Source organism: Hesperophylax consimilis, chromosome 17, assembly GCF_061612785.1.
Source record: "Hesperophylax consimilis isolate HC1 chromosome 17, BYU_Hcon_1.0, whole genome shotgun sequence".
NCBI lineage: Eukaryota > Metazoa > Arthropoda > Insecta > Trichoptera > Limnephilidae > Hesperophylax > Hesperophylax consimilis.
Window position 1 is genome coordinate 31,139,813 of NC_142852.1, and position 27,139 is coordinate 31,166,951.

The 27,139-nt window shown below is 37.5% G+C and overlaps 1 protein-coding gene and 4 non-coding genes across 5 annotated transcripts; 1 reads left to right on the forward strand and 4 right to left on the reverse strand.

The window, feature by feature from the left end:
* Nucleotides 1–912: 912 nt before the first annotated feature.
* Nucleotides 913–17,294, forward strand: LOC149416419 (uncharacterized). The gene is made up of 9 exons (XM_089642148.1): nucleotides 913–1,200; nucleotides 3,908–4,042; nucleotides 4,710–5,151; nucleotides 6,337–6,524; nucleotides 7,109–7,311; nucleotides 11,288–11,401; nucleotides 11,982–12,185; nucleotides 13,750–13,966; nucleotides 15,560–17,294. The coding sequence occupies exons 1-9, from the start codon at nucleotides 1,048–1,050 to the stop codon at nucleotides 16,439–16,441; spliced, it is 2,538 nt and encodes an 845-aa protein (XP_089498274.1). The 5' UTR covers nucleotides 913–1,047; the 3' UTR covers nucleotides 16,442–17,294.
* Nucleotides 17,295–24,546: 7,252 nt separating this feature from the next.
* On the reverse strand, nucleotides 24,547–24,665 carry LOC149416420 (5S ribosomal RNA). Its single transcript, XR_016303724.1, has one exon. It is a non-coding gene; the product is annotated as a 5S ribosomal RNA (ribosomal RNA).
* Nucleotides 24,666–25,247: 582 nt separating this feature from the next.
* Nucleotides 25,248–25,366, reverse strand: LOC149416421 (5S ribosomal RNA). The gene has a single exon (XR_016303725.1). It is a non-coding gene; the product is annotated as a 5S ribosomal RNA (ribosomal RNA).
* Nucleotides 25,367–25,689: 323 nt separating this feature from the next.
* LOC149416422 (5S ribosomal RNA) lies at nucleotides 25,690–25,808 on the reverse strand. Its single transcript, XR_016303726.1, has one exon. It is a non-coding gene; the product is annotated as a 5S ribosomal RNA (ribosomal RNA).
* Nucleotides 25,809–26,131: 323 nt separating this feature from the next.
* LOC149416423 (5S ribosomal RNA) lies at nucleotides 26,132–26,250 on the reverse strand. The gene has a single exon (XR_016303728.1). It is a non-coding gene; the product is annotated as a 5S ribosomal RNA (ribosomal RNA).
* Nucleotides 26,251–27,139: the final 889 nt, after the last annotated feature.

The following is a 27,139-nucleotide window of genomic DNA, read 5'->3' on the forward strand; positions in this document are numbered from 1 at the left end:
ATCTCATCCAAATGACAGTTCAACACACCTACAAAAAGTAATATAAAGTCATGAAAAGTGAAGTTAAAAAAGATATGAAGTCATTTAAAGTGATGAAACAAAAATTAGGTTACATAGGTAAGTATGACTTCATATCTTTTTTTGAAGGTGTGTTTAATGTCATTTAGATAAAATATCAAAGAACCTCCAACTTCTGACTGATTTCCTATAAATCATAGATTCTGAAGACGAAGTAAGTTGTGCGCCTTGGTTTCTTTTCATACATTTTAATGGATTTTATGTGAAATATATATTTGATTTTACGTTAGTAAATTATAGAAATCGAAAAAAGGTAACCTACCTAAAACTTTACTGGTGTTTTTGCTAATATCTAAACAATATTAACTCTGTCTTTGATGGTTTAAAAGGTAATTCGATTATTATCATTTATTCTATTTAGGTATCTTTTAATGAGGACTTTTAAATATATTAATGTATAATTGTAATTAATTAATTATTTATTAGTAAATCAATTCAATTCCCACAGTTATAATTAACTTGTCAACGTTTTTTGGCATCCTGAATATGGGTTTTTTGTAATTATTACGTCCTTAAACTGCACACACAGAACATACTTTTTGGGACATTTACACAATAATATTGATTAAAATATTAAATTATGAAGCGCCAAACACTGCCAGCAAGTACTAAATAAAATCGATTTGCCGCCATTGAAAGGAACGTCAACGTCAATATACTCTACTAGCGCATGTTGTTGATATTTTCAATATTTTGCCTGTGAGTACATATTATTATTAATATTATAGGGTATTTGGTTCCAGTGACAGCAAAGGAACCGGTTCCAAGTTCCAAGGAACCGGGACAGGAATATGGGCCATCTCCACACATACGCATACATCAACATACATGTCACAAAATAATCTGATTTGATTTGTTTATTTTTGTTTTCTTTTTTATTATGCTCTTTTATAAACAAATAACTGCAAACTATTCGCTTGAATGAAATCCAGTTGATTTTTTAAATAAATGTATTTAAAATAAGCAGACATGAAGAGGAAAAAAGCGAAAACGAGCCAAGTTAGCACTCAAGTTGTTGATGTCGAGATTGCTGTGTGTCGATGCTGTCTTAACTCCGATAAGGAAGTGTTGGAATTGGGAAACGATTACCACGAATTGTTAGAGCTCCTTGTAGGATATAAGGTAATAAATCATGTTGTTTTTTAATTGATTTTAGTAGTTTTAGGTTAGGTTAGGTTAAGACGTACTTAACATTACAAAAAACGAAAATAGAGCTCTGTTAGCCTAGTCTAAATGTATTTGGTATTGTATACTTACTCTGCTTGCTTCTCAATACGCACAAATTATTGAAATAACATTTCATTTTAACTTAATTACTTCAAACGAACAACTACAGGATTTTCCAATAAGAGGTGTTATTTTGAATAGCCCGCTATTTCGGTAGATGTTACTTTTGAAGCTGTCATTTTTTGACATTTGACAAGTAGAAACTACGCCATTAATAAAAATGGAACGATACACGCTTCAACAACGCATTGAAATTATTAAAATTCACTTGAGTGAATGAAATGCAAATCATCTTGAGTGATGAGGCCCATTTCCACCTCGGTGGCTTCGTCAACAAGCAAAATTGTCGCATCTGGGGCTCGGAAAACCCAAGAGTTATTGTTGAAAAGCTTCTCTATCCTCAACGTGTGACTGTTTGGTGCGGTTTATGGTCCGGCGGAGTCACTGGACCTTACTTTTTCGAAAAGGAGGCTGGAGCAACAGTTACGGTGAATGGATTGCGCTATCGAGAGATGATTAATGATTTTTTATGGCCGGAATTGGATGGTATTGATCTGGACAACGTTTACTTTCAACAAGACTGCGCTACGTGCCACACAAGCAACGAAACCATTGATCTTTTACGATTGAATATCAAAATAACACCTCTTATTGCAAAACCCTGTATTTGCGTCAGGGAAATGGAAAAACATGCACAAAATAGGGCATTACATTCTTAGTTTGGGTTTTTTGATAATGTATACATTTTTCTTAACCTACAAACCACCTATTAACCTTCCGGCAAATGTCACATCTTCGGCCCTATGCAGGCGCAATTGGAGTAGTCCACTCCCTGCGCCGACTTGCCAAGGCGCCAAGGCTATGATAATACCTAACCCAGCGCCCTTGAGGCGTTCACAAGCGCCAAGCGCCGTTTGGCTCTGGGCTGGCCCTGGTTTGGACGTATTTAGCAGTAAGCAGAGTAAGGAAACATTACTGTTGTATATCTCATCACTTACTCTATAATTTAGTATTCCGTAATCAATCTGCATTTAAAAAAATCCTGTTAATGTATTTTTTAGGTCATTTCTCTCCCCGATAAATATACAGAAAATAGGGAACCACCGTTTATCAGTTAGATAATAATGAGAAGTATTTCAGTTTCTGGAAAAGGAAAATAACGCATTTGATTAGCTATTTCGATTTGACATCTTTTCTTCACATCATGTTTTGACATAATAATATATTTTTGGGGATCTGGTAAGAAGACAATGAAAGATAATAGTTGTGTAAAGAGACCCGTTCGGTCGATTTACACTTAAGGCCGGGATGGGCAGTTCTACCTTTTGCGCCGGCCTCATTCTTCTAACGTCTCGCAACTAACCCGATCTTACTACAGACACACCTATCAGCGAGAGCTGCACAACACTACAGTACTAAATCGAAAGTACGGCAATTAGCGTATCTTAAATCTTTGGGGTGTGGTAAGGAGACAAATGAAAGATGAGTGTGTGGCATCCAAGCGGCCGCTTTATTGAGCTAGTCGTATTACACAGTCCAAATAAAGTAGCCAGAGTAGTCAGTTGTTGCTGACGATGTAGTCATGGTAGTTTATTTGCATCATGCACCGCGTCGGTAGAGATTGGACTTGCAGGTGGTGTTCATCACTGGTGAAGACCATGGGTCTTCCTGATGATGATGGGTCTTGTGATGGTTGGCTGATGATTATGAGCTCGAACTGCAGGCGAAGCCGGATACGCTTATAGTTATCTGCGGACTATAATAGTTTTACTCGTAGGTTCCAATGTGATGCACGTTGCACTGTCACGTCTGTAGTCACGTCTGATGAGCATGGACCCTTGTCAATCACCAGGGCTATGATGGGGCAGGCAAGAAGGCATAATGTGTAAAAGCATTGAAGAACCTTGATCATGTTGTCACGTCTGAAGGTGTTTTGAGAGTCCGCCAGCGGTGAGCAGATTGCGCCGGGTAGAGATTCGTGGGATGGAGTGCGCGAGGCCATCCTCAATTAATCAGCATCCATTGAACGTTTAACGGAACAATGATGATTCATCTTTGTGTCACCTCGACAGCATGCTTGGTAATCCAGTGTAGTCTCCAAGGAATTACGCTTCACAAATAAAACCATTTTTTAATCCAAATAACTGATTGTATATTTTAATCTCTTTGAACAATACCACTCGAACAAAGAACCGGCTGATCTCGCGCAGGAGTCAAAACGTCTGTTTTATGTTTGGTTAATTTACACGGAAAGTCTCCGAAGGATCGGTTCATGGTATTCGCGTGCTCTTTTCCATTTTTGTACAGTATTAATTTGTCCCGCAAAACGCAACGCACAACGCGGAATCGTCCTCTCCCGTATTGTCAACGATCCTCCTACCCGCGTTATTTTTGCCCCCCTGTCCAACCGATCGCAGGGCAGCCACCCGAAAAAACTCTCAACCAAACAATAATCGGGCACTACCCTGGCAATCCAAACTTGCACAATTCTTTGACGTTACAGCACGTTGCATTGTTGTTCTAGAACCTTCGAGGAAGTATCAGGTATTATAGTAGCTTCTGTAATGTCACTGGCTTAGTATTAAAGTTTGTTGTTTTGCAGATGGAAAGATCAGAGTTCTGGCTGTGCCTACTTTGCCGTCACTCCATGAAAAAGTTTTCCAGTTTCCGACTCCTTTGCTGCAGAGCCCACACAATCCTGGAGGACTATCGCACCAAGCACTCCGGCAGGAGAAAGGTAAGTGCGCCACATTGTTGAATTTGGCAGCCACCTCTATAGTTTAGAGCCCCTAAATACCTGAAAAAAACCCACGACTCTGCAGACAGATTTAGTTATTTTGCTATGCTATATCCCAACTGGAGACAGTGACACTATGGCATCTCCAATTGGGGTACATTGTGAGTTGAGCTAGTGGGGAGGAAAAGGAGATGGGGATGAGGAAGGTGGGTATTCAGATCTGGTCACCGAATATGACGTTTATTGTTTCGAATTTTTGTTCTACTGGTATTTCGATGGAAGATGCTCTGAGGAACTAGCATCGTTGATCCATACGGATCGCTGCGCAGCAACGGAAACGCGCCAACATTTTTGTGCATGGTTGACATTATTTGTCTCATGAGAATGGGTCGTTTCTAAGACTTGTTATTGTGTTCGGCTCGGCTGTGGAAATATTTATCGGCCTCTGTGTTTCCTCCCTCCTACAATGTTCACTCCTTTTTTTCATACGCTGATATGGCTAATGTATCTACATTTATTATTATTGTTGTCTTATACTTTTGAGGAGTCAAACACCAATCAAAATCTCTTGCGTAGTTTAGAAGAACCAAGCGCACACACAGACAGACGCGGAAAGCGATATTGTTTTATACTATTTAGAGATTAATGTTAATTTATTTGTGTACAGGTGGATGCGCAGCATTTCAAAAAGAACGGAGACCAAAATCTAATTCAAGAACCGTCTTTTTCCAACACTCTTTGTCTGGATATTACCGCGTTATCGTCAGATATCCTCGAGTCCAGTCCAATCTCCGTTATATCCTTTGCAAAGGATGGAAAACCACAGAAAAACTACACAGAGAACATGGAGACATCTGTTGATGAAAAAGTGAAGGTAGAAACCATAGAAAATGCCATGGAAATTAATGCAGATTTGCTCTTCCAAAGCGTGCAACCTGTTGATACGTTTTTTAATGAAAATTCAAACGATTTCGACAGCTTTAACGTTAAGGAAGAATTGTTTTATACTGGCGATGACTTTGTGGAAGATGTTTGTATCATAAAGGAGAAGAAACGAAAAGTGAAAAAGGATAGAAGTAAAAAGGAAGAAAGAAGAAAAACAAAAAGGGGTGAGTTTTTAATGTAAATAAAGTGATTGTAATGAAGAAGTGAGGTTAACAGGCCACAATGCTGATACCAACCCTGATATTAAGGAATGGAATTGGCAGAGGAAGAATGAAAGTAGACTGAATGCTGTACAAATGAGATCTTTGAGGCGTATGTGTGTTAAAATTCATGTATGATTGTGTGAGAAATGTGGAGATCCACAAAGAATGCAAGGCTGATGTAAGCGTAATGAGTAGGATTAAGAAAGGGACGCTCAGATGGTTTGGGCATATAGAGCGAATAAGCGAAGAAAGTAGTGTAAGGAGAATATACAGGGTGTATCGGCAAGTACCCGACAAACTTTAACCAGCTATTCCTCAGCACATTTGGTGTTAAAAATGTTATGGGCGCTTTGCTAACCTAACCTAACCTAACCTATTTTTTTTCCATTAAAAACAAAAAATAAATAAAAAATCTACACTCCGTCACTGTCATTTGCATTGTTTCTCGTGTTCAACAGCTGTTATTAGCAAGTGTGTCAAAAAGTGTCCTCGCTCTTTCGTACACACTAAATAATAATAGTTAAAAATGAGACGAATGGTGCCGTGCCATTTCGTTGTGATTGTAAAAGCGCGCCAACGTAGGTACGTACGTACATTATTCAACGAAACTCGAACAAAATATTGCCAGATGAGTTTTCAAACTTTGACAAAGAATAAAACATTGGTGACATGTGGTGAAAATATGAATAGTAAATTTTTTATTAAAAAAAAATGTTACCGGACAGCAAAGTGCCCATAACATTTTTTACTCCAAATGTGCTAAGGAATAGCTGGTTAAAGTTTGTCGGGTACGTGCCGATACACCCTGTATAACGCAAATGTGAAAGGTAGCAGAAGTCGGGGACGCCCGAGAAAGACATGGCACAATCAAGTGAATCAGATACTTGAGTCGGGCCATGTCAAGAGTCAGAATAATAGAAGAGTATGTATGAGAAGATGTATGAATGTGAATGAGGCAAGGAGAGTGTGCCAAGACCGAGTTGTTTGGCGGTCCGTCCTCTCTGCCTACCCCTGCGGTAAACGGCGTGATGGTTAGTTTGTTAGTTAGTTTGAAAAATCCGGATTGACCGGACTAGTGTGTGATGTCAGCGCAGTTCAGTGGTTTAAACCAACTTTGTGCGTATTATATGTTTTTATTTGTGACAGCCTCGGTGACATCGGGCGAGATGGACCGCTACCTGGAGGTGGTGCTTACACACGAGGAGCAGCTGCAGGAGAGGCGGGATCGTGCGTGCGAGGTGAGCTACACGAGCAGTGCGCACCGCTGCCACCTCTGCGTGCTGCCCTTCAAGCATCAGCATACCCTCGACACGCACATGCGGAAACACTGCAAGGTGAGCCACCGTGCATAAAACGTCACTATCGTCAAAAATTTGTTTTCTGATTCAAAAATACTAATTTCGGATTTGTTTTGAATTTAAGTCTCATTTTCAAAATTGGAACTGATTTGTCGAGCCGAACCCTCTGATATGAAAATATTTGGAGTCGGTGAATTATTTTCCCATTTGATCTCTGGTGAGTTGACGTGTTGTTCTTGTATTGTTTTGTATTTATTATGCTTATATAATGCACTTGCATAATCTGGATTGACTAGATGATCAATTGTGGAAAAGTGTGTGGAAGGGTTTAGTTTTTCCTGTGGGGAAGATTTAACCCGGACATAAAGTCGGAAAATATAATGAAAATGTATCAAAATATTGTTTACTTTTATGACATTTTCCTGCTAAATAAGTGTTATTTTCAATAGAAATAAGTCACATAGACTTTACTTTAAATAAATACAGTACCACGACTTTTGAAAATCGGAATTACAATTTTTGAAATGGAGTTTTGCGACGCACTTTTATATAAATAATATATTTCACAGTGAATTTCTTAACACCCCAGACGTTGATATCTCATTGTTTGCTTGTTGCAGTCGCGGGGGCCATACGAGTGCCCGCTGTGCCATCAGCGTTTCCCGCGCGCGCGTACGCTGGCCTCGCACCGCCGTGTGCACGCCGCGCGCCTGCTGTGCCATGCGTGCGGGGCGCGTGTGCGTGATCGGGCACGCTTGCGCGAGCATCTGGACTGGCACCGTGGCGCAACATACGCGTGCGGTGCGTGCGGCCGTGTTTTCAGGTGAGATCATCGTGTTTAAAGTACTTACGGGGATCATTATCTCAACATATTCGATTGTATCTTAAAATCGTCAAACTAATTACATACATAAGATTAAAATACACATTAATGTTCCCCTACCACATTATTAAAACTAAATGAACACGCAAAAATGAGATTCGAGACCTTAGCGTGTGGTTACGCCAATACGCATTATGCATTAATTTACACACATCTCATGCACCCATATGTACATACAAGCGACCACTGTACTGAGATAATATTGTTGTCCCTTGTCCTACCTTCATTCTATTCACGCACCTTTTCGTTGCACATTGCAATCAGTCTATTACAATAACCCGCACCGCATAGCTCACTATAAAACGCATCTGCGCAAGATCTTAACTCGCCCGTCTTGTGCAAAACCGCTTTGTGTTCAGTGCCATTGCTGTGAGGAGAATAGACAGGAAGAAAACGAGTGCCCCTTTTCCTAATGGTGAGTTCTTCCTTATCCATACAACATATTATTGTCTTATGTGCAGTGGTAATTACACTAACATTCAAGGTCCTTCGACAAACAGTTTTTTTACATTCCTTAAAAAACATACCATTTACACACCAGCGTGATTTTCAAAGCAAATCTCTCTTTTTAATTCCATAGATCAGACTTTGTCTCCGACTCCAACTAAATGTTTGGATACTGTGATGTTTGGTAATAAGTTGGGTTTCAAGCGATAGATGGCACTAGTCATAAAGCTTACTCCAGAGTCCGACAGATGTCGCTAGAGTGTAGCAATTGTCTGTGGGATATTATTGACAGACAACAAGCTTCTAGATACAGAGAATTACGAACCCTCGGGTAATGAACAATGTAGCTAAATCCAGACTTATTTATTGTAACGTAAATAAACGCAATTATAGTAAAGAACCTTTTACTTTTTCAAAGAGTACCCAACACAGGAATCTGCAAGTAAGCAGAGATATAACAGATACCAATGGAATCACAAAACAGAACGTAATATGAAGCATTTAATCGCAGTATCCTACAATATTGCTCCTCTTCCGAACAAAACTATATCCTAAAAATAGAAAAAGTATCCATTCTTGTTCTCAATAGTAATGCTTGATTTAAACACTTTCTAAAACAGAACAGTGAGGTCAGGTTAGGTTGATTAGTTTGTTCTTTTTCTTCACTTTTTTCAATGTCTCGTGGAGAAGCAGTCGATTTAAAATTAGTGTGAATTAATTTTTAAAATATAAATTAAAAATAATGGATGAAAGAGACATTTCTGGTCAGTTTTGGATAGATTTTGCTCTGCAGGTGAGTGATGACGAATTCCAGTCACCTTTGCATTGATCAGTTGGATTCATCCGGATTGTATCATTTGTCAAAAGAGGAGAGAAGACAGTATCATTCCTGAAAAAACCGAATAAAAGACCAAACAGGATCAAAAATTGGATAACTACTGATATTTTAGAGAAAATTAAAAAAAGAGATTTGCTATTTCGAAGGTGGAAGAATTCACCAACCAATAAAAATTACGAAAATGAATACAAGGCCTTTCGAAATAATGTTAACAAACTAATTACTAAACAAAAATCATATTTTTTTAAAGATAAATTTAAAACATGTTTCAATAATACTAAAAAAACGTGGGATGAGATAAATAAAATTTTAGGAAGAAAAACTAAAAGCAATTGTGATGAAGTCATCTCGCGATATGTGATAAAAGATCAGACAGTGGAAAGTGTAACTAACCAATATGTGAATTATTTTTCAGATACTATATGTCATATGTTGCACAAGTGTGATTTTAAAGCATCTAATATTGATACAGTAGAATTACCTCACAGTATGTACCTACCTAAAGCAACTATCACGGAGATAACAAATATTGTTAAAAAAATTAAAAACTCAAAATCTGCTGCAATGGATAGTATAAGAATGCACGACATAAAAAAACATATAAATATTTTAGCCCCAATTATTACGCACTTAGTAAATAGACTTATTACTCAAGCAGAAATACCTGATGATCTAAAGTGTGCTATAATTAGACCTATTTACAAAGGTGGAGTACACTCAGAGATAGGAAACTATCGACCTATCAGTATCTTGCCTGCACTTGAAAAAATCTTTGAAAAATATATTTCTTTAAAATTAAACAAATACTTACAGAAATTTTCCATTATAGACAAAAATCAATATGGCTTTCAAAAGAAAAAGAGTACTGAAATATTATTACAGGATTTCTCGAATTATGTAACTAATGAATTAAATAAAAAAATGCATGTTTTAGTATTATTTATCGATAATTCCAAGGCGTTTGACACAATTAATCCGCAAAAATTATTAAATATTCTAGAAGCAATAGGAATCAGAGGAAATCTACTAAATTTATTTAAAAATTATCTATCTAATAGACATATCTGTGTAAAAATATTTGAAAAACTGAGTGGGAAAAAAAAAATGTACGCCGGTGTCCCGCAGGGGTCAATTTTGGGACCCACCCTCTATATAATATTTGTATCAATAATGAGTAAACTATTCTCACATGTTAAACACTTTGTATATGCTGACGACACGGCACTGGTCATATCGGATGAACAATTATATACTGCGATTAAATATATGCAAGAAGACTTTATATCTCTGATTAAATGGTGTCATGACGTAGGATTAATTATAAATACAAAAAAAACTAAACTCATGCACATAAGATCTCCACATGCAAAAGTTTCCATCATGCCTGAAATAATTTCTCATAACTTTACCTGCATCCATCAAAATATTGTGCAGCCCTGCTCATGCGAAACGATTGAGCTAGTAAACGAATATGTTTATTTGGGCGTGACTGTTGATTGCTACTTTAAATGGGACATACAAATACACAAAATTTGTAAACGGCTGCGGGCGATAGTGGGTAGAATATACAAATTGAAGTGTTTCGTTCCTGTGAATACCTTAAGAATTATTTACATGTCACTCGCGGAATCAACTTTAAGATATGGAATAACCACTTGGGGACATTCTTGCAAAACAAATTTAAATTACGCACAATCAATACAAAATTCTATCGTTAAATTACTAGTTAAAAAAAATATTTTTTCGCAAAGACGAAACATTTCACTTTTGTATCAAAATTTAACAGTTTTGCCGGTGCAGGCCTTATTGTGGTATAAAATATTAATTCAGCACATATCTGACTCTGAGTATAAGAGGAAAGTTGAACATGGGCACAATACTAGGTTCACAAAGAATGAAGGCATGCTTGTACCTAAACATAATAATAAATACGGACAGCGAACCCTTGAGTATAATGTGCCTAAAATATATAATATGCTACCTGGTAATATTAAGAAATGCGAATTTCCAAATAGAGTCAGATATTTGCTGAAAACGTGGCTACTAGGTAGAAATAATTTGTATTAGGCGATTTAATGTGTAAGTTTATTGTTATTGTATAAATTAAGGTCTAAGTTGTAATCTGTAAAAAGTTGTAATAAAAATCCTGTTTGACAAACTACTTAACTGTAGTTTAACGGGATATATATGAAATAAATAAAAAAAAAAAAAAAAAAAGGTCTATTTAAGACAAAAATGATTAAAATATATTTTTTTAACAATAATGTGGCAGTACGTGTGGAATTGCAAATGTGCTAATTCATCATTATTAATAATTCTACTCTCTTGAGAGCTGGTTGACATATTATAATCTCATAGTGCGAATTCAAATATATTATTGTGCTGATTGAAGATCAAGGAGAAAAACTCATTGCGAGTGGTATTCTCTGGTGAGTCTTTCTGTTTATATGTATTTTGGTGGCTGGTTTATAAGTGTTGCTTCTCATGCAGAGTGAATTCAATAATCAATCCATTTTTCCACAGGGAATTAAAATATTCCCTGATGGTCTGTGCTATTTACAAGCCAGATTATCACCATCTCGTGTAACTAATTGTTTATAATGACTAACGTATTATGTATTTTGGTTGCAGTCGCCGAACCACTCTGCAGAACCACCTGCGGCTGAAGCACGGCCAGGGAAGGTACGAGTGCGACACGTGCGGTAAGGTGTTCGCCGCCAAGGAGCGCCTCAAGGTCCACCAGCTGTGAGTAGTTTTCTTTTGTATGCCGTGCAGGAGTTGGACTGGTAGTGGACTTGTAACTGGATGCTGTCACATCAGAAGACTCATGCTGCTGGTGGGAGTGTAAAACACTAATAGCTGCAGGAATCGTGAAGAGGATGAAGAGATTCCAATCCACCTGTGGTGCCAATGTCCCGTCCTGGTGGGAACTAGGCTAAGCTACCTGGCAAGTGGAAGACACACTGCGAGGTGAAACATCACAAGAATCCCAACTGCTCCCACCCGTGTGGAGCCAATGAGACTATCGAATCCCCAATCCCCAAGGTAGTGGAGAGGGGAAGGAGATGGGGAAGTATCTGGCTATTCAGATCTCGTCACCAAACACGGCCAAAGCCATTTCAAGCAACGTTCCCAACGCTCTAACACAGACCGACCAAAAACTATAATATTCGGTCTACGCGTATTGAGCACTGATTATCGCTAGTGGAACATGTTTTGACGAGATATTAGTATATCTCTAATTGTGCAGCTCTATGGTCATATCATATTTCCTATAAAATGACGTTTCAAAGACAGTTACTACTAAATTCTCTCTCTCTCTCAGCCGCCACCAGCCGACGCGGCAGTACGAGTGCCCAACCTGCCCCAAGGCGTTCTACACGGCGGCCAGCCTCTCGCTGCACCGCGCCACGCACCTGCCCTCGGAGGAGCACTACTGCGTAGAGTGTGACCGCCACTACAAGTCGGCCAACATCCTGAAGATGCATCTGGAGAGGTCTTCGAAACATCGGGACCCGACTGCCCTCAAGTAATATATAATATTATTATTTAATAAGCAAGCTCTATATTAGTAGAATGGATGACATGTTGTGGAAGTTAGTTCCATGCTTCCACTGCTCTATATTAGTAGAATGGATGACATGTTGTGGAAATTAGTTACTACTCTATATTAGTAGAATGGGTGACATGTTGTGGAAGTTTGCTTCCACTACTCTATATTAGTAGAATGGATGACATGTTGTGGAAGTTAGTTCCATGCTTCCACTACTCTATATTAGTAGAATGGATGACATGTTGTGGAAGTTAGTTCCATGCTTCCACTGCTCTATATTAGTAGAATGGATGACATGTTGTGGAAATTAGTTACTACTCTATATTAGTAGAATGGGTGACATGTTGTGGAAGTTTGCTTCCACTACTCTATATTAGTAGAATGGATGACATGTTGTGGAAGTTAGTTCCATGCTTCCACTACTCTATATTAGTAGAATGGATGACATGTTGTGGAAGTTTGTTCCATGCTTCCACTGCTCTATATTAGTAGAATGGATGACATGTTGTGGAAATTAGTTACTACTCTATATTAGTAGAATGGGTGACATGTTGTGGAAGTTTGCTTCCACTACTCTATATTAGTAGAATGGATGACATGTTGTGGAAGTTAGTTCCATGCTTCCACTACTCTATATTAGTAGAATGGATGACATGTTGTGGAAGTTTGTTCCATGCTTCCACTGCTCTATATTAGTAGAATGGATGACATGTTGTGGAAATTAGTTACTACTCTATATTAGTAGAATGGGTGACATGTTGTGGAAGTTTGCTTCCACTACTCTATATTAGTAGAATGGATGACATGTTGTGGAAGTTAGTTCCATGCTTCCACTACTCTATATTAGTAGAATGGATAAAATGTTGTGGAAGTTAGTTCCATGCTTCCACTGCTCTATATTAGTAGAATGGATGACATGTTGTGGAAATTAGTTACTACTCTATATTAGTAGAATGGGTGACATGTTGTGGAAGTTTGCTTCCACTACTCTATATTAGTAGAATGGATGACATGTTGTGGAAGTTAGTTCCATGCTTCCACTACTCTATATTAGTAGAATGGATGACATGTTGTGGAAGTTTGTTCCATGCTTCCACTACTCTATATTAGTAGAATGGATGACATGTTGTGGAAGTTAGTTCCATGCTTCCACTACTCTATATTAGTAGAATGGATGACATGTTGTGGAAGTTAGTTCCATGCTTCCTCTACTCTATATTAGTAGAATGGATGACATCTTGTGGAAGTTTGTTCCATGCTTCCATTACTCTGTTTGCAATCGATGCAACTGATTTTGGACCCGGGTCTACGCTGGTCTACAATTTAAAAATACATTCAACAGCTGTTACTAACCCCAGTGTGCAATTTTTTTCAAATTTTACCTAAAAAATGCCTAAAAACTTTGGTCTCAATTTACTCGAAAACAAAAGCTCGTATAAAAAATCAATATATCATAAAATCGACTCCAAATGTGATGTAGTTCCCCACTTGTACTACAATTTTCGGGACACGTGTATAGCAACTCGATGTTAATTTCCAGACACGCGTGCTCGCGCTGCCCCCGTCGCTACACCACAGCGGGGTTACTGGCCGCGCACGTGTCGGCGCTGCACGAGCGCGTTGCGCTGCTCGAATGCGAGGCGTGCGGCGCCAGATACGCCACTCGCCACGGACTCAACTTCCACAGGCGGCGCGCGCACCAGGGCTTCCGGCTCGCCAAAAAGCACCAGTGCCGGACGTGCGATAAGGCTTTCACGGTAAAATATTTAAAAAAAAATATTGTATTTTTTCACACTCCACGCTAAAGATGTACATGTTATTCCTGAAGAAGCATTAATTTCTTTATTGCCTTTAATATTTTGTTTTTAAATTGCCGAATATTTATATATATATATATTATAGATGTCACCTGTACACAGGTTAAAACATGCTTTTTGTGAAAAACATCACCATCTGTTGGATGTAAAAGCAACACGCGCTATCGTTTCTCTATCTGCACAGATAGAGTGTGCCACAGGAACGCGTGGCGGGGTTCAGCTAGTATTCAATAAATCCGCGAACCCCGCTGGTGCCAAAATATGTTGTCACGTGGTTGCCTCCACGCCTTCGAAATGGTACGTAAATTTGGCTTCAGGACAGTTCTGTTTATTCTGAAATCAGTTCAACGTTCGCCTAACTTGACATATTTTATTCTATTTATTTATTTTCAAACATTACCGGGTTACAAATAACCGGACAATATTTGAAAATCTCCTACTACCACCACAGTAGGTGGAAAATGTTGCTTGTGTTGCGATGGAGGACATAGCCAGCCCAGACAGGAGAATTGAAAAACTTGGAACTTGCGAGATGGCAGTCAATTTACTAATGTTGATAATATTCAATAAATGCGCGAATCGCGCTTGGCCAAAATAGAATGTCACATGGTTGCCTCTTGGGCTTGATTCTCCATGAGCGATCAAAAGTTATTCGTTATGCGACATCTACGAAAGAAAAATACCCATCGTCTCAACGAAATTTGTCGAATGTTTCATTTAAATGTGTTCTTGAACGTCGAAAGGTTGAAGAGATGATTATACTGGCGGCCCTATGAATATTGTCTATGTTTCTGATATTTTTGATGTTTTGTATTGTGATATTGGTGATAGTTTGAAATGTCAAAAACATAACCTCATTTCAACGGAGACACAATTACTACCAGCCGATTTGACTGCTAAGCCTAAAATTCCTGACAAAGTCTTCGTCTTTCAAATTAGCGAAAGAATCGAGCCTCTGGCGGAACATTCTTGTTGATCTCATATGGAGCGACTTCAGATTGCTCTACATTATGTATTGCAGCCAACATCGCCGGTAAATCAGCCATTATATGGCACCTCAAAACAACTTTAGAAAATTATACGTTGCTTGTCCTTCGAAGAGTGCGCGGGATACAAGCTTAGGTTAGGATACAATATACTAGATTTTGACAGCCGTCGAAAAGAAGTCAGCGTCGACTGGTTCTACCCACTCATTGGTTCGTGTGGAATAACTTTTGACGTCCTAGTATGTACCTTCGACGAGACTCAAGAATAAGAACGTCGACCAATGTACCTATGCAACGGTGATTGCGAGCAGCTTTGCTTGGAGAATCGAGTCCCAGGCCTTCGAAATAGTACGCAAATTTGGCTTTAGGACAGGTCTAGTTAATCTATGCCAGTAACGATGAGTTTCTCCAGGTTTGAGTTCTCCCTTTGCAAGAGACAGTTCTTCCGGAATTGATAGATTAGTGCGCCTGGTGGTCCGTGGAATCCTAATTCAATTTTTCCAGGTTTATAATGTGTTCGTAATGTATTTTTCTTGTTTTTTTTCAGTCGAAAGCTCTGCTTGTCAATCACACAAGGACGCACACGGGTGAACGACCTTTTGAATGCTCTTCCTGCCAGAGAAAATTCACCCAGAAATCCGCAATGCAAACTCACATCAAACTGGTTCATCTCAAGCTCAAGAGAAATGTCAAATCCAGGAAAAAGACAACCACAGAAAACGACATGAATTTTGACGCACAATCGACAAATCCAAAAATAAATTATATACAAGCTGCGGAAATAACAAATGCAAAGACAAATTATTCAGAATTACCAAATGTAAAGACAAATTATTTAGAATTGGCGAATGCAAAAATTAGTTTTGCAAATTCAAAAATACACTACGCGGAATCGGCAAGTTCGAAAATTAATTTCTTAGAAGACGTGGAGGCGGCGAAAGAAAAGAACAATTACTTACAAAGTGAGGAATTGGCAATAAATGCAAAGATAAATTTTATTGAAGATGGAACGGCAAATGCAAAGATAAATTATATCGAAGATCGGGAATCGACCGATGCAAAGATGAATTATATAAAAGATGGTGCAGCAAATGCAAAGATAAATTTTATGCAAGATCGGGAGTCGACCAATGCAAAGATGAATTATATAAAAGATGGTGCAGCAAATGCAAAGATAAATTTTATTCAAGATCGGGAGTCGACAAATGCAAAGATAAATTATATTGAAGACGAGACTGCAAATGCAAAGATGCGTGCTTCGGTAGATGCAGAATTTGAGCAAACTGATGTTCCAAAGTTAAATTTAATTGGCAATTGGACGAATGGGGAACAACGGACGGTTGAAAAAATTGAAAAGTGCACAAATGTAAATGATAATACTGTAATTAAAGATGGTAGAAGTTTGAATGAAAGTTTTTACATGCGATAATATTGCGCATGAGTCCCAACTTCTCCCAACCGTCGGGAGCCAGTAAGACTATGGCATCCCCAATTGAGGTACGCTGTGAGGTTGGGGATGGAGTAGAGAAAGGTGGGGAACTACCTGGCTAATCAGATCTGGTTGCCAAACACAACATAAACCATTCCAAGCAACGTTTCTATTCTGAATGGCGATCTTTTGCCAGGGTGATACCACAAATGTGCTATTTATATATATATTTTATTTTTAAGGCGATGCACTACGTCATGTAATATTTTAATTTGAGCCGCTATCAATAACAACCCTTACATAGATGGCGATAAGGTTTAAATTCCCGCTTAACACCATCCGCCTGTTTTGATTTATGCAAGAAAAAAACATGGCCAAAAAGTGCCTTTTATTTTATTTTGTGGATGTTCAGGCATAAATATTTCATTTTTTTTCGATCATTTTATAAATAACTTAATTTTCCACATTATACAATAAAATCATAACCGAAAATGGGTTCGTAAGTAGAAGATTTTGAACTTTAAAGTAGTTTTCATAGGCCTTATACATTATTTTTTTCTGGGCTTATAAAAAGACTTGTCTAAAAAATACTCGATTATTTCAAAGGCCAAGATGTATTCTACTCGCAGTATTTAATTAAAGCATCTGAAACATTTCTAGGCGACCAAATTTTCAAACCAAAAACACATGATTTTGCATTACTACGTATGGCATCGCCTTAAATTTATTACGGCACGCCGGGATTATAGGATCGTATTCAGGAGGCCGTTATAATTTTAAATAACTTATTATTATTGTTTAAGTAATCAAAAGCAGTGTGCAAATTCAGCCGAATTGGTTTTATTAAAATAAATAAAAAAATACGAAAAATTCTTACCTTTTTTTGTGTTGACTTATTTGTATGTTACCAACTGTCCGAAACCGGTGGAACTATAATAAGGTAATGTTGGTATTATTATTTTTTTTTCATGTGACATTTTAATAATAAAATATTTTCATCTCAGAGACAGCAGGTTCAAATCGCGTTGTGGACAAATCATTTTAAATTTAGTTTATTTGGGTACTGTCACCCCGGAAGCCACTCCTTGAAAGGTTTGTCTAGGTCTTGGTGACGAAAGCGTCAGTCCACCAGCCTTGTGGTGTGCCAGATCGGGAGAGGCTGGTTGAGGGAGACCATTTGACTTCTCCAGCCGGACTCTCGACCAGAGATGTGCAAAATGGGTACACAAAACCATTTGAAATGCAAAATGGAAATGGGTCAAAACTTTTCCATTTGAAAATGCAAAATGCAAAATGGTTTTTAGAAAAGCATTTCAAATGCAAAATGCAAAATACCTATTTTCAAAATGCATTGAAAATGCAAAATGGTTTCTCAGGTCAAACAATTAAAATAATTATTGAATTTTTAAAGAATTTTGTCATTTAATAATGGACATCAATGTAGAACAAACATATTACATGATGGTAAATCCAAAAACACCACGACTACAGATTATGAAACCACAAAAAAATTGCGCGGGACAAATGTTGCCAACGTAAAAACAGAAAGTTCTATCTAACATTTAATATTACAGCGTCATGGCCCCATGTTCAGTATTTGAATCAGTATTTTTTGTAATGGTATCACTCAATTGCCAGGGCTCCTACCAGGGAGCAACTTGACAAATGGAAATTATCTCTCATAGCGAGGTTGAGGACCGACTGATATTTGGGGCTTATGAAAAAAAGATTAGTGGAGAAAGTAGGAAGAATGTTGCAAAAAAGCATTTAAAATGGAAAATGCATTGAAAAAAGCATTTAAAATGCAAAATGCAAAATGGTTTTTAGAAAAGCATTTAAAATGCAAAATGGAAAATACCCATTTTGCATTTTGCATTTCCATTTGAAATGGATTTATTTGAAATAAAGCACATCTCTGCTCTCGACCTCACACCGCAGTGGGAGGGATGGATTAATACGGCCGTTCTAGAACTTTCTCTTCTTTCTTAAATGCAATTCTTTCATCACATCAGAGTGGCGATAATTAAGAAATATATTAATAATTATTAACTAGTACTACCCAAAAGAGTAATTTTAATTCTTTAACTAATGAACTAACTAAACTAACTAACCATTTCGCAGGGGTAGGCAGAGAGGAAGGACCGCCAAACAACTCTGTCATACCACACACTTCTTGCATCATTCATATTTATACATCGTCTTCTATTATTCTGACTCTTGACATGTCCCGACTCGAGTATCTGATTCACTTGATCGTGCCATGTCTTCTTCGGGCGTCCCCGACTTCTGCTACCATTCGCATTTGCATCATATATCCTCCTTACACTCCTATCTTCGCTCATTCGCTCTACACGCCCAAACCATCTAAGCGTCCCTTTCTTAATCTTACTCATTACGCTTAAATCAGCCTTGCACTCTTTGCGGATCTCCACATTCCTCACACGATCATACATGGTTTTACCACACATACGCCTCAGGGATCTCATTTCAACAGCATTCAATCTACTTTCATCCTTTCTTTGCCAGTTCCATGCCTCACTTCCATACATCAGGGTAGGTACCAGCACTCCATTGCGGACTGCTAACTTCGCTTCTTTGGACAATTTTTTGTTAGCGCCAACTGCGTTCAGTCCTCCATTAACGGAGTTACCTGCATTTACCCTTCTTGCATATAAAAACGTCAAAATAGACACGACGATTTCACTCTTGAAAAAATAATGTTTACTGAACTGTTAAAACGGTACCATCTTAAAACAGAAACGAAACGTACAAACAAATTTTCAGACAGACTAAATGCAAAAACACTAGTGTTACATCGAAATAATAATGAAAATATCAGCCAAGACTCTCAGCTGGGGTATGTTTTTGGTGCTGAAGAATAGGGAGTAGGGGAAAGTGAGGAATACCTACCTGATTATTCAGATCTAGTCATTAAAAGTAATTAATTAGTAGATTTTTTTTTTCATTCCAATTCATTTAAATTATAATTTAAAAATAACATGCGCACGCCAGGATTTGAACCTGCGACATTCGGATATCAGGATCAAAAACATATCCACCAAGCAACTACAAATGAAACATTTGGGCAAAAAAGCTTCCTATACTATGGTACAAAATCCCACTCGCATTCAAATTCACAACAATGTTATAACATTTATGTCTTCATGTTCAAAAGTTGGATAAAAAATTCGGTGGTCTACACCGCACCACATTCACACATCGCCTACTCTTTAAGGCCCCATGTGGGCACAGCGGCTATGGGAGCACCTTAACCTATTGATGGCGGACCAGGTGTTGCGAGGCAATGAGAATCCAGGCTGTCTCTCGGTGGGGTCCTGTATGAGGTGGGCATTTTCCACGTTGGCCGTTTGCCACTCAAGTTTTTTTATTTATTTGTTTATTTTATTTATTATTTCAGTGATAACACTATTTAATGTATTTTTAATTACTTTATATTATCCATACTACTAAATTTTAATAATATGTAAAAGAAATCCCCAGCACGGGAAATCCCATAGAGTGTTTGTTTCCAAAAAGAAAGATAATAAAACACTTATTATTATCATTTAAAAATTTTCACTTTATATTGCATTCAAAAACACAACAATTTTGTTTTGTGTAATAACACTGATAACTGATATCAGTTGTGTGATACCCGATGACACTGATAACCAACGAATGTATTTTCTTTATGTTATTTATTATTTTAATATGAGATCTTACTTTAGGTACAATAATTTTTTGATGACGGACATGAAGTGAGAGATGGGACGAAGAAGATAATTAAGGAAAATTTAAATTCCTTTTTTTATATGAATACCGAGTCACAAGAGTCGCAGGGCCGGACTTAAGCCAAACGTCGCATGGAGCGAGTAAAATTTGCGTCCTCCATGTCAAAACCAGTGGACACACTTCCCGACATCAAGTTGTGGCTCACGCGTTAAAACGTAGGGCGTAGTAGACTGACTGAGTACCTTCCCGCTGTCGCTAATCTAAGGTACCAATATGATTCAAGCTGCACCTCAGAACGTTCCCGAACATTCTAGTTGATATGGCTATAAACATTGCCACCCGTAACGCTGAGCAACGTCCAAAATTTCCAGTATGTTCTATGACGGCCTAGGTATCTTAGCGCTTGGCACTGCGTACTAAGTAGTACTACTTGACACCGTCCGACTCGAGTAGTGGCGTACCACTACAGATGTACAGTATAAAAGTTAGTTTTTTACAAGTTAGCTCAATATCAAACAAAAAAACATTGAGCGAGACAGTAAATACGTTGACATGTTCAATTAAATTCGTAAAACCACCGAGCATGATTGTGCGTGGGTACATAGCTTTTGATTTCTTGTATTGAGCTGCTCGAGCGTGTGAAAAACTAAAAATACAAAACAAATAGTGACTTTTCTGACTTAGGCATGTCAGTCAAAGATTTAATACTTCTGAAAAATATTGTATAAATATTATATACTATAACGAACCATCTAATTTACGAGCACATATTTATCAGTTTTTCTATCTTGAATATTTTATATTTATAGAAAGTAGAGAAAAGTCGAACTGCATTGTCAAAAATGTCAGCTAATATTATATATTATTAATTTAATTTCCTGATTGTTACAACTGACTATATATTCTAGAACAGAGGCTCCCAAAGTGGTCTATATGGACCCCCGGGGGTCGATATCGGCTTGCTGGGGGTCTACAACAACGAGAAAAAAATTTGGGGGTCCACGAGATTGAAATGGGGGTACATACGAGCGGACCCCATTTACTTCAAGTCAACATTTAGGAGTTCCGTAAATGACACAATAGACCTAACACAAATATAATAGACTGAGAAATTACTTATTTGATATTTGTATTTTCATATTTCGTAAAGTTGTTAATTGAGGTATATAAATAGAGTCTACGTTCCTTTTCTCGTCAGAATTAATATATTCAAGCAAAACATTGCACATCGGAAAAACGTCCAGGGTAATAATGACGTTCAACATTTAAATGCACTTCACACAGACTTCAAAACTAAGTTTGAGGACATTTAGACTATGGAAATGCAACGTTGAAGAATCGGATATCATACGATAAAAATAACTGACCGGAATAAGCACTGACAAAGAACTTAAGGGGCAGTTCTGTAGGGCCAGCTACAGAAAGAAATTCCCGTTGCTTATCCTGCTTCATTTTCATTTGGTGTAATACCTCACAAGGGTGCCCCTGTCTGCACAATGTAAAGACAGCGGAACTATACCGCCACTCGGTTGTTGGACAAGCAAGGGAAGGGAATCTTTTTACGAAAAAAAGAAATGATTATCACATGCGACGTTAATAGTTTTAGGAGAATTCAATATTCGGCAGGCAGGGGGTCTACGGAAAAAAATTTTTTGGCAAGTGGTCTACGGGGTAAAAAAGTTTGGGGACCTCTGATCTAGAATAATATGTTTCGCAAGTACCGATAACGCGATAATAACACTAATCCTTATCTGTAAGGAGATAGAGAAAATAAATATTAGAAATTTATAACCTTCGTAGCCAATTTCATATTCAGATCGTCTCAAGTCTTTGACAGCCTTCTCACAGTTTTCCTTCGCCCAACCTTATCTCTTGCATCTCGCCATCAATCTGTAAACAAAGTGTTTAGAATTAAAATAATTGTTTAATTTGGACCTCCGTGGCAGTGTTGTGGCTAGGTTTCGCATCCCGTCGAGGACTGATAATATTATTTCAACAATCAAAAACACATCCGTACTAGTATCTGTGATTTTCCTAGGCAACAAGTTATTTGTATCCCTAATGATTTTCTATACAAAATGGGTTTTTACATATTAAGAGATTTCAATACAAATCTTCCATAGAAGTGTTAACTTGTGTTTGGAACAGTGGCCATTAATATCTGTGATATCCTTCGATCAGTAATACATCAATTTTAAAGATACATTTATGATTTTGATGGCAGACATTTCAGTTATGGTTTAGTGAACTTGTGTGATGACTTGAGGTGAGTTTAGTATTTATTTATTTATTAATTTCCCTCCCGACTACCGACCAAATTCTCGTCAAATGTTTACATAAATACATACTTAAGCCCACGCATATATCCAATTTCTACCGATTTATAACAAGTTTCTCGTTAACTCTCTAAGTTTTTAAGTTCCAAAAAAAATATATGTTGTTTTTTAAGATAATATACATTTTTTATGCCTAAACGTTAATTATGCGAAATTCCCTCGATAGAAAAAAATCGCAAAGTGTTGTGTTCGCACCAACAGGTCTCCAACTCGTCTTGGAAGGAGTTTAATAATAATTGGTTCTTTTAGATTAATCGGGGATTTATTAATACTCCACGTATTATAATGGTGACTCGATAGTCGACCTAACTAGAAGCTTGCTAATTGGAATCTGGGCCAGTGCGATTGTCTGAGAGCCTTCCCACTGGCCCTGGCGACTACTGGCCACTGGCTCCATCTTGCGGACTTCCACGCAAGCTCTATGCACTGTCATCTGTGCGTGCATACACAAAGCTTCCTAACACAAAGTAAGCTCCAAAAATTATTAAAAACACATTTTTTTCTGTTATTTAATATGTTATAGGAATGAAAAAAATCACAGTGTATCATTAAATGCAACTAAAGCATTTGTCGAGAGATTTTCGCTCTATTTCAAACGAGTTGTGTTTTATTAAATATACTCACCATTTTTGCTTAAGGCGAAGCTTAATGCCAAATCACTATTTTGATTAATCTTTATAACAAATTGGTGTACATTATGAATACCAAAAAATTTGCTATAGATAAATTGAAAGTTTTCCTATCGCTTCGCTTGAGTAGAATACAAATAAAAAAATAAATTACTCATTAAAAAATATAAATCAAAATACTGAAATTTTTTTTTTTTCAATAGAAATGTATGAACGCGTAAAGGAAACAACTTAAAAAACATACAGTATTAAAGCTAAGATTATCTGTGACAGTTTCAATTGATTAACTTTTTTGCTTTCTTATAAAATTATTTAAAAAATAATTTAACCAGTTTTGTGCTTGAAATCGAACGTTTCTAGACTTCGTTTGTCAAGCGATTTGAATGCCTATTACCTACAATATAAGGTATACCAAGAATATACACATTTTTGGATTTTAGCTTCCTCTTATTTATTATATTTTTTTAATATTAACGCGCTTCTAACATTCGTATTACAAATCTCCCTTTCAAACCTTCTTTGAACTTTAACTACTACTTGGCTTAAACTGCCATATGCACAGATTACGGAAATTACACTTCTTTTCAACTAGATTACTATAATAATGAACTATTTACATCGGGAGAGATGGTATTTTAATTTTGCTAATCATGCATCCTATTGGTTAGTTAGTGTTTGTGATAGTTGGTTGTGTATGTATTGCAGAAGAATGTTACATTTTGTCTTGTGTTTCTAGTTGGTAAAAGTCTTACTATTTAGAATTAGTAATGTTTATTTTAAAAGAATACACCGGAAAGATAATTTTTATGTAGTTTCTAAAACAGTATTTGTTTTTACGGAAAATGAAAAAATAATATTTATATAGCGCATTTCAAATACACAGAAAACAATTGCAAACTGTACAATGTTGAAAGTACTGAAGGGTTTAAAATTTATAAATGATTTATGATTGAATTAGTTTAAAACAGTCCGTATTCTAATCATTGTATGTTATTTTTTATTTTTGAAGTGAAACTTCTTTACCCGCGTCATGCAATTTCGAGTACCGGAGTAAAACCAACTCATGACCGAAACGAAAATGCGGGACCGATTAAAGTTCATTTGATCTAGTCAAAGTTTTGAAGTAAAATATAAATGCTTCTTAGCTCATCTCGACAACTGGCGTTGGTGGTGTAATGGTCAGCGTAGTTGCTTTCCAAGCAGTTGATCCGAGTTCGATTCTCGGCCATCGCACATAATTTTTTTGTTTTTAACGCCTTTTTTTTTTTCAATGGTTGACCATAATATCAATCCACTAAGTAATATTTTAGGCCTGTAGCATACTTGAAAAGTTAAAGAATGATATAAAATTTTTTATGATGTTAACGATAAAAAAATAAAAAAAAACATAAAATTACCATAAAAAATGGGCCAACGGCACGCGGTGTTCCCAAGCGGTCACCCATCCAAGTACTGACCGCGCCCAATGTTGCTTAACTTCGGTGATCGGACGAGAACCGGTGTGTTCAACATGGTATGGTCGTTGGCAAACGCTAAACAATATTAATTTCTATTCTACCTGCCAATAAATATATGAAAATTAGTATAAAAAAGCCCTAATAATACTGAAAACATTAGCAAGGTGTGTGCGACGTTGATAAAAATAATCATTACATACGCGCTTGAAAAAGATCGTAATTACATCCATAACTTTGCAGGAATTTTTTGAAGTGAAACTTCTTTACCCGCGTCATGCAATTTCGAGTACCGGAGTAAAACCAACTCATGACCGAAACGAAAATGCGGGACCGATTAAAGTTCATTTGATCTAGTCAAAGTTTTGAAGTAAAATATAAATGCTTCTTAGCTCATCTCGACAACTGGCGTTGGTGGTGTAATGGTCAGCGTAGTTGCTTTCCAAGCAGTTGATCCGAGTTCGATTCTCGGCCATCGCACATAATTTTTTTGTTTTTAACGCCTTTTTTTTTTTCAATGGTTGACCATAATATCAATCCACTAAGTAATATTTTAGGCCTGTAGCATACTTGAAAAGTTAAAGAATGATATAAAATTTTTTATGATGTTAACGATAAAAAAATAAAAAAAAACATAAAATTACCATAAAAAATGGGCCAACGGCACGCGGTGTTCCCAAGCGGTCACCCATCCAAGTACTGACCGCGCCCAATGTTGCTTAACTTCGGTGATCGGACGAGAACCGGTGTGTTCAACATGGTATGGTCGTTGGCAAACGCTAAACAATATTAATTTCTATTCTACCTGCCAATAAATATATGAAAATTAGTATAAAAAAGCCCTAATAATACTGAAAACATTAGCAAGGTGTGTGCGACGTTGATAAAAATAATCATTACATACGCGCTTGAAAAAGATCGTAATTACATCCATAACTTTGCAGGAATTTTTTTTTTCAATGGTTGACCATAATATCAATCCACTAAGTAATATTTTAGGCCTGTAGCATACTTGAAAAGTTAAAGAATTTTATGATATTATTAATGATAGTAACGATAAAAAAATAAAAAAAAACATGAAATTACCATAAAAAATGGGCCAACGGCACGCGGTGTTCCCAAGCGGTCACCCATCCAAGTACTGACCGCGCCCAATGTTGCTTAACTTCGGTGATCGGACGAGAACCGGTGTGTTCAACATGGTATGGTCGTTGGCAAACGCTAAACAATATTAATTTCTACTCTACCTGCCAATAAATATATGAAAATTAGTATAAAAAAGCCCTAATAATACTGAAAACATTAGCAAGGTGTGTGCGACGTTGATAAAAATAATCATTACATACGCGCTTGAAAAAGATCGTAATTACATCCATAACTTTGCAGGAATTTTTTTTTTCAATGGTTGACCATAATATCAATCCACTAAGTAATATTTTAGGCCTGTAGCATACTTGAAAAGTTAAAGAATTTTATGATATTATTAATGATAGTAACGATAAAAAAATAAAAAAAAACATGAAATTACCATAAAAAATGGGCCAACGGCACGCGGTGTTCCCAAGCGGTCACCCATCCAAGTACTGACCGCGCCCAATGTTGCTTAACTTCGGTGATCGGACGAGAACCGGTGTGTTCAACATGGTATGGTCGTTGGCAAACGCTAAACAATATTAATTTCTACTCTACCTGCCAATAAATATATGAAAATTAGTATAAAAAAGCCCTAATAATAAGAGAGAAGAATACTAGAAGTTTCACTTCTGTCTTGCGTAGGCTTGACACACCCACTTTTTTTTTATCGAGCGGAGACGGTTTACATATAGTTCCCGTGATCAATTAGGCCATAGGCCCATTGTGCCATCTCCCACTTAACCTCATTCCTTTAACAACAACCCAGTCCCTTTAATAAAGTTCACCAGGGTTGTCATTGGGTATGTGACTATGTCTTCTGGTTCTGCAATGTGTCTTTCCAGGTCTCATCTCTCCTCTCCACTTCCTTTTGGTTCCCTGAAGGCCCCACAAGGGAAGAGTTCATGGAGGTAACCTCAGTTCTCCTCTCCACTTCTCTTTGGTTCCCTGAAGGCCCCAAAAGGGAAGAGAGCCTATCTCGCCACTTCCCTTTGGTTTCCTGAAGGCCCCACAAGGGAAGAGTTCATGGAGGTGGCCTCAGTTCTCCTCTCCACTTCTCCTTGGTTCACTGAAGGCCCCAAAAGGGAAGAGGGTCTCATCTTTCCTCTCCATTCCTCCTTGGTTCTCTGAAGGCCCCACGAGGGAAGAGGGAGTTTTCTAAGGGTCCAATTTTCGTCTCACGAGTATCTAAGGAAATAGAAGGTCTACTCCAGCAAAACCCCGAGTGCTGGGGTAAGGTCTAAATACTCCGAGACGTGACCCTGTTTCTCGGAGGCACCGTTCGTGACACGTCATTCAGCCTGAGCACGGTAGCTCACACCTTAGCTTGGGATGGCTATTATTATTATTATGTGCAGAGCAGGCAGCATTCTGCTGATGCGCTCATATCTGATTTTACAACAAGTTTGGCAGTAA